The 8,254-nt window shown below is 31.3% G+C and overlaps 1 protein-coding gene across 9 annotated transcripts; it reads left to right on the top strand.

Moving 5' to 3' along the window:
- The first annotated feature begins 1,434 nt into the window (after positions 1-1,434).
- LOC114370666 (putative F-box/FBD/LRR-repeat protein At1g78760) lies at positions 1,435-7,980 on the top strand. Of its 9 annotated transcripts, none has more exons than XR_003657903.1 (7): positions 1,435-1,694; positions 4,353-4,450; positions 4,696-4,754; positions 4,947-5,044; positions 5,664-5,937; positions 6,095-6,296; positions 7,574-7,980. XR_003657903.1 is itself a non-coding variant. In XM_028328058.1 (6 exons), the coding sequence occupies exons 2-6, from the start codon at positions 4,418-4,420 to the stop codon at positions 7,669-7,671; spliced, it is 1,383 nt and encodes a 460-aa protein (XP_028183859.1). In that variant the 5' UTR covers positions 1,442-1,694; positions 4,353-4,417; the 3' UTR covers positions 7,672-7,980. The 9 variants fall into 9 exon arrangements, 6 of the variants coding, with proteins under 6 accessions (XP_028183859.1, XP_028183860.1, XP_028183858.1 ...); XR_003657902.1 differs by having other exon boundaries at positions 1,436-1,694; positions 4,928-5,044; XM_028328058.1 differs by having other exon boundaries at positions 1,442-1,694; positions 4,947-5,937.
- The last annotated feature ends 274 nt before the right edge of the window (positions 7,981-8,254 follow it).

Raw genomic sequence — 8,254 nt, 5'->3', positions numbered from 1 at the left:
GAAATCTCTCCAAGTTTGGGCTCACATTCGTGATTTGGCTCCTTTCCGCAGGCATTTCACTTCTTTACAGCGCATTACTGACTCTTTAATTAGGGGCAAATCCACATCAGGTGTTCAAGGAAAATTACGTTGTCTGGCTATATCAATTACAGTCTACTGCATTTGGCTGTCTAGGAACAAGCTGATTTTTGAAGATTATCAATTTTCTGTCATAGAGGTTATTAGCAAGATTAAGTTTCTTATGTATAGACAAGCGCACCTGTTGCATTTGTTTTAGCATCTTGATATATGTCTTCTTGTATTAGGGAGACTTTTGATTTTCTTTAACTGCGGGGTATGTCTCGTTTATTATTGTATCATTTTGGGTTTAATATAATTTACATTTTTTCCCAAAAAAAGTAATTGGTCAATAAAATGTGTAACTGTGTAAACACTTTAGGTTATCTTAAAAAAATTACAAGATTATATAATATTTTAAAATAAAAATATATTTTAGAAGATAATAATATTTTCTTTAAGAAAATACAATATCAAATCATTTTCGTATGTCCCTTTTAAAAAAGAAGTGCAATATCTTTTCTACATATATATTATTGTAATTATAATTAATATTAATATAATATAATTATATTATGTGTGTTAGATTTGAGGGGAGGAGGAAGCGGCTCAAGCCCATGCTTGCCTCCTTAAGTCCATCCGTGACTATTATAAAATCGTAATTTAAAATATAAAATAGAAAATTAAATTTTTGCGTTAAATTTTTTACTCACAAAATTGTGTAGGTGAAATCATTTGATCAACATTCACATTCTTAGTTTATTCCAAAATCAAGCAATGTCATTGGTTATATCATCAATTATGTCGAGGGTTAAAGCCTCTAGAAAATAAAAACAATAAAATAATAATAAACTTAAATATCATTAGTCATGTTATTGTTTAACGGTGAAATAGACGGAAAATACTAAAATATTGGATGGAAAAAAATTAGAGAACTTTGACCGGTCATAAAAAATTTAAGGAACAAAATCATATATGAGGTAAATGCAATAATATATTTATAAAATAAATTTAATTATCTAAGAACTAAACATTAATTTTTTTATGTTTTTATATATTAATATTTTTATCCATTTTTAAACTAGTACCTTTACTCATTATTGACTACTAATCCAGAGGAAATAAAACTGAAGGAATTTTTTTAAAAAAATGTGTGCATTAAAAGGAATAATTAACTGAGTTAAATAAAAAACTGAAATTAATATTATATATCTAAAATAAAGTAAACAAATAAGATAAAAATATTTTCATAAAAAGAATTATTTTGACGATTAATGCACGATTTGTTTTTCTAAAGCAATTCATGGGAACATCAAATTCAAGGCATTCAACCATTTGATACTCCGTAATGCATTTCAAAATAGATAAATAAAGAGTTGTAACGTTTGGAGTGGACCCATTACGTTTCTTCTTTATGTAGTATTTGAGGCTAATTTTTTTTTTTCCAATAAACCAATTATTTTAGGTCTCGGTTGGTGAGAGGAGGTTGATAGGGGGATGCGACAGCCAGCAGTGGCTCGAAGAAAACGAATTGACAGAGGAGGAGAGATAGAGGCATTCAGAAAGGGAGGGGGTTCAGATTTCAGAGATTCAAGCATTGTATTTGCAATGAGATTGCAACAAAGATTCGGTACAAAGTATGTTTTTCTTTTTTTCTCCATCACTCTTTTCTTCTTTCCTTAATCACTTATCCTCATGTCTCTCATATGTCAGCATTGTTTTCCAGAGTTTCAAAGGACAACCTATGTTCATGGTAGCAACATGCTTTTCTTTATTATATTTTTGTTTTCGAAAGCAAAATTAGAGGTTCATCTTTCCTGCTCTTGTGACGATGAGTTTCCCTCCTTCCTTCCTCTTTTCACTTTATTTCCTTCGTTCTTTTTTTTTTTTTTAATTTCTCATTTTTAATGTATTTTATCAGGTTGAATCTTGCTGGATTCATTTTGTCTTATTTAATTTTAAATTATTTATCAACAATTACTATACGATCTTATCATTCTCTCTTTATGAGTCTTTTTCTCCCTTTCCATGGTCAACGGCGGATGAATGTTAGGAGTTTTGGTGATATCTAACCCCACAAGATTTTATTTTCTTTATTTAAACACATTTAATAATTTCTTTTTGCCCCCATAAAAAAAGTCTTACCCCATAATATATATGTTAGGCGTTTGGTAAGTGTATCAAATGTCCAAATAATAAAATCTCAAAAATCCGAGTGTCGATTTCACGGGGATTTTGTGTTGTACTTATCTTAGATACTTTCCAATTTATAAGAGAAAAAGAATATAGGAAAAGAGTAGACGAAAGAATAAAAGGCAATAATAGTGAATTAAGAAATGCGAGAATTAAAAGCAAGATAATTAAAGAGAGAATTCAATGAAATGCAAATGTTAGGACCTAACATGTCTCATCTGCCTAAGATGTATGCGTTTATGATTTTTCTTTGTCAATGCAATTGGATCTATTAAAAGTTACCATCTCCTGAGTGTCTAACCCCCAAAACTGATTCATGCATACTTTCTTTAAATCTTTATTAGAAGTTACCATATCCCAAGTGTCTAACCCTTAAAAGAATGTAAAGATGAGAATGCAAGATAAAACAGAAAAGATCATAGAATAGAAAAACCTGGAAATGACTTCTTTTGCATTGATAAATATGAGAAGTACATCATACATCGCTTGACTTTTTAGGTCTGCAAGAACCTAACTAACGGTTTAGCCACTCATGGCCATTGATAAAAATAATAACAAAAAAAAGAGGAAGAGTTCTTTGGCTTTAAGTAGTAACGAGAGTGCTATGAGACTAGTGTGTCTTTCTCCTTGGTCTGACTCTCTATTTATAGCGGCTGAAGTGGACTTGGGCTTGATGCAAAAGATCTTCCTAATTTATCTTTTTGATATCTTTTGGATCTTTTAATCTTTTTTTTTTTCACATTGCAAGCCATAGATAAGAAAATTATCCATTCATATCATTTAAGCCAAAAATAACTGCTAAATAAATATCTTTAAGCCATAGATAAGAAAATTATCAATTCATATCATTTAAGTAAAAAATAACTGTTAAATAAATATCTTTAAAGATATTTTCAATATATTTTTATTATAAAAAATAACTCATATTTAGCCGTTATCAAAATCCTCCAAATTAAAACTTTGCTTGTCCCCAAGCAAATCAAAATAAGAAGCAGGCTTTGAATCTTTCTGCATTTGTCATAATCTCGCAATGGAAGCACAAACAACATCAAAATGAAAATAGTTAGTATCGGAAATCAATCAAGTTGGTCTGCCTCACTTTCCTCATAAGGTTAGTGTTTCTCTCTACGCACAAGTGTCTCGGTGAGTGTTTGAAATTCTACGACTTGCGATTAAGATCCCCAAATTTTTGCACTTCATTTCGGTTAAAGTTATTCTTACTTACACTTGGTGGATCACTAGGGACTTTTATTAGCTTGTAATGGGGCATAGCTAAACAAGAAATTATGATTTTTTTGGCATTTCAAAACTTAGGGTTATAGGAAAGCAATCATCCAAGAACAGGTACTCTCCATGAGATCCCACTGCCTTTACACTCAACAAGATAAGTAGCTCATTAATTCTGATACTCAGAACATTTCGGCATTCCCTCTTAAGCTCTTCAAATTTTAAAATTTCGTTAAAGCCATGCATGGAGTCAACAACCTTAATGCCTCCCATTCACACACTGCACAATGCAACAAACTTCACAAGCCAGACACACATGGTTACATTTTTAGAAATACTTTTTAGGTCAGGACTTAAAAAAAATGTTAAGAAAAAATAATGGTAATCTCATTTCACTTGATGCTTGGTGTTTTCTTTTTCTCTCAAAAACAACCCACCATAATGTTTTTTTTCTCTTCTATAATAATCTATAATCGATAACTAGTACAAAAGAAATAATTTCATTCAGTGTCATCTTTTTTTATGGAGATTACCTTCAAATATTATAAATCACTACAACATTTTATTTTAACTTCAAGTAACAGTCACATATTTCAAAATAAGTTACATCCAACTATATATATTGGTAATTTTCAAGTACAGGCCTGAAGTCCATATTTTGTGCTAATATAATGCAATAATTATTTATTTTTATTATTATATATACCTACAACTATATAAAATTTGTCCAAGGATAGTACAAGTATCAACATTTTATATCAACCTTTTTACCATGCATTTTATCTCTCTTCTTCTGCATTGTGCAATTGTTTATTTTTTAATTGAAATTAAAATAATTGTTTTTATTTCACTGCCCGTGCTTTAAATTTGTACAGGTTCGGTTTCTAGTTTTGGAAAAATGCCGTCTGAAGCTATTGAATGGGTTTTGGGAAAATGATAGATGCGACATGCCAAAAACTTGTTTAATCACCCGGTAAACTTTCCAGCTATCATAAAGTTACTTGTTCCAAAAACATAAAATTATCACCCATTAAACTTTTGAAAGTTCCAAAGGGTCGCTTGTTTAAAATCTGGAAGCGTTCCATATATTTTATTCCATTATTACATGGAGTTTTCAAAGGCCAGCGTGGTTCCATTTTTAAATTCTGAAAACAGTAGATAATCAGTTATTATCAGTTATACTACTAATTTTTAATAATTTTTTTTATCAATCCCAAGTCTCATTTCTCTTCGCTGGTGGAAGCACATTTGGGTGGCTGTGCATCCCCACACCATAGGTATAACTTTTTTCTCCTTTTCTTTTCACCAATTTTTTTTTTTAATTTGGGATTTATTATCAAATATTCCTTTGCCATGTATAACAACTATTTATAGTTTTTCCCTCACCAACTCTTTTAATCACTTCCCCAAGGTTTTCCATTGCATGCTAACATTGTTTTTGCTCAAAAAGAAAATCTGTCTTTTATCAGTCAGCTGGTATCAATGGAAGAAGGAAAAGAAACTAAGGGGAAGTTGACAACAGAGCCGAAGATAGAGAGGACAAGTGAAGAAGAGAGGGATAGGCTGAGTGAGTTACCTGATTTTGTTCTGCTCCATATAATGAATTTTATTTACACAAAAGATGCACTTAGAACTTGTATCTTGTCCAAACGATGGAAGGACCTCTGGAAACATCTTACCACTCTCTCTTTCTATCAATCTAGCTTGTTTAATGAAAGAAGGGTTGTCAATTTTAACAAGTTTGTATCTCAGGTTCTGTCTTGTCGGGATGGTTCCATTTCACTTATTAACGTTCGTTTAGACATCTTTGAATCAATAGGGTCTCAACTGCTGAATAGGATCATGAAATATGCTGTGTTGCACAATGTCCAACAGTTGACTATGTATATTCCTTTCTATTATGGAAAAATATCCACTTATCTTGACCCTATCATTTTTTCCTGTCAGTCTTTGACATATCTTGAGCTTCACAATATATCTTGTTGGCCTCCTTTGGAACTTCCAAAATCCCTGCAGTTGCCAGCATTGAAAACCTTACGTCTCTCCCGTGTCCTTTTTACTGCAACTGACAATGTCTGTGCTGAGCCCTTTACAACCTGCAACTTGTTGAATACTTTGGTCCTTAATGATTGCTTTTTGCACAATGATGCAAAAATACTCTTCATATCTAATTCTAACCTTTCCAGTTTGAAGCTGAACAACCTGAAGATACGGGACACCTTTCAACACAAAGTTGTGCTTTCTACTCCAAATCTTAGTTCTCTCACAGTCTGTATTTTTGGGGCTTCAAGTTTGAGTATTCAACCACTCTCCTCTACATGTAATCTTTCATGTCTTGAAGAAGGAACTATTGACATCGCTACTGATATATCTCATCCAGTTCTCATAGGCTGGCTGCAAGTTTTCACTAATGTAAAGATATTGACACTTTCATATGAGACGCTTAAGCTAATATTAAAAGTAAGTCACTTTTATTTGTTTTATGCTCTATTTATTTTCATAAGGCTCATGAGATGTCTGGATTATTATGTCAAAGTTTTTTCACTATACTCATTCTTGCATTTAGCATTTCACTAAATCCATTACAATATGTCTTCAATTAACTCTAATTGAGTAGGATCTATCAAATCTTGCTACAATGGGAAGTCAACCTCTGTGCTTTGTTAGATTGGAATCATTGAAATTTGTAACAAATCGATTCAGAGTGATATCTGATGAAGAAGTAAACAAGGCAGTGGAGTACCTACTTCAAAACTCTCCACTAATCAGAGTTTTGTTGTCGAAAAAGTTGTATCATGGTTCTTTACTTAACTATTTAGGTAAATGCTTTTACATATTATTCAATTTTATTTCATTTTCTGTTTCCCTTTCTAGCTGATGCTCTCTTCTTACAACAAATTATAGGGTGTTAGATTTTGATTGCCTTGTTTATGGTTTATTGTAGGTGGTTTCTTATTTAACTTGGATGAATATTTTTAAGAAATCATCAACATGGTGAATGTGTCTGAAATATACAATTATTTTATTCTGCTGACGTGATTAGTAAAGTCCATGCTTAAACTCTTTAGGTGTAGATGCTTTACAAATTATTCAGTTTTTACCTTGTTTTATGATTTTCTTCCTGTCTAACATTTTATTACAGCAGATGATAGATTGCTACGGTAGTTGCCTTGTTTCTATTGCGTGTTATAAATGTGGTTTTTTATTTGGCTTTGACAAATGAAAGTTTTATATTTAAGAAACTATCACTGTGAGGAACCGCATGATGAACATCTAGTATTAATGTTAAGAAATACAGTCTTGGGTGCTGTAAAAAACTGACAGTACATGGTTTAAAGTACATTATTAGCAGAAGAAAATACATAATGGCATGATCAAATTATATCATTTATGTAGGTAGGTAAAACACAAAAGAAATAGCAAGGAAAAAAAAATGAGAGTTTGATTATAAATAGATACAAAGATTGACTGATTAAGTACACTAAATAAATAAAAAAGTTGTAAATGATGATTAAAAAATGGAAGAGAACATATTACGTAGCAAGTAACAATTAACAAAGAAATGAGACGAAGCCTGTAATGAAAAGAATATAATACATGGGTATAAGGAGAATTGAGAACATACTTGTGGTATTTCTAATTCAAGACAACATCAATGAATATAACATTGTGAGACTAGGTACTTGAACAAATCCAAAACAGAGATGATATTCAACAATTACAAAGGAAATCAAAATATATTCCTCAAATTGCAAGCAGAAAGAAAAAAGTTATTTTCCCCTAACGAAAATACAGTTATTAATAGAGATAAGGACAAATTTGGAACACTATATGTATACTTTTCTTTATACGTAATATTTTCTCACATTTTCCATCTTTACTACCAGTTTACTCTCTTTTTTTGTTTTACAATTAATGACTCATCTCAGATTTTTTAGTTAATATTTACTTAATTTTCTTCTACTAATGGAACTTATCCTTAGTTTTACACTTAAAATTAACAATAAATATTGTTTTATTTATTCAATAAGTATTTATTAGAGTTCAATATTTAAACAATTGTGTAAAAAAAATTCTGTTCCCTCGTTTGACACAGGACCCGTCCTTGCTGGTCTTGCCAATCACAATAGAAGCCAAATTGGACCAAGCTTGGAGTGGGATCACAATCATCAACACCATAAGGGAGGCCTATGACCTTCATGTAATGGGTATCCTTTGCGACGCATATTAGGTTAAGAGCTTTTGTGATAAGCAACACTCCACCAAGAGGGGAAAATGGTGAATGGAGCATTTGTTGGTGTAACATAAGTATAGGCGGAACACGAAGAAAGCAAGGTAGGTTATGGAGAAGAGGAAGTAAAAAAAAGGAAGTTGGGTGACCGTTAGATAAGGAATCCTGGGAACCATCACTGTCAAGATTGTAGGCTAAGGTTTTTTTATGCATAGTTTGCAAACAAGAAACTGTATTCATCAATTACAAAGCAGAAGAGAAATAGTTATTTATTAACAGGAAAATATAGTTAAAAGAGAAAATACATGAATTTGCAATCTGGATTTATGGAACAGGTCCCAAGACTAGTAGTAATTAGTAAACTCTTAATGATCATTTTCCTACTAATTTAAAAGATTTGTACAACTCTAAATAAAGTGTAATATTTTTTCACTACTTAAAAGAATGTTTTTTACACAATTTTGAGGGGCTTTGGTTTTCAACCGTCGTTGAAGTCACTGTCGTGAAAAGTCTTGTTCTGGAGCTGTCTTAGAATTTTAAAAAAAA

This window comes from Glycine soja, chromosome 10, assembly GCF_004193775.1.
Source record: "Glycine soja cultivar W05 chromosome 10, ASM419377v2, whole genome shotgun sequence".
NCBI lineage: Eukaryota > Viridiplantae > Streptophyta > Magnoliopsida > Fabales > Fabaceae > Glycine > Glycine soja.
This window is presented reverse-complemented; position numbering and strand designations above follow the sequence as displayed.

Bases quoted from the DNA above. Each gene is read 5' to 3' on its own strand.
- LOC114370666 (XM_028328057.1), top strand. From the start codon at position 4,425: ATGCCAAAAACTTGTTTAATCACCCG. The intron at 4,755-4,927 runs GTATAACTTTTT...TTGCTCAAAAAG, and splicing joins TGTGCATCCCCACACCATAG to AAAATCTGTCTTTTATCAGT. The intron at 6,297-7,573 runs GTAAATGCTTTT...CGTTTGACACAG, and splicing joins TTCTTTACTTAACTATTTAG to GACCCGTCCTTGCTGGTCTT.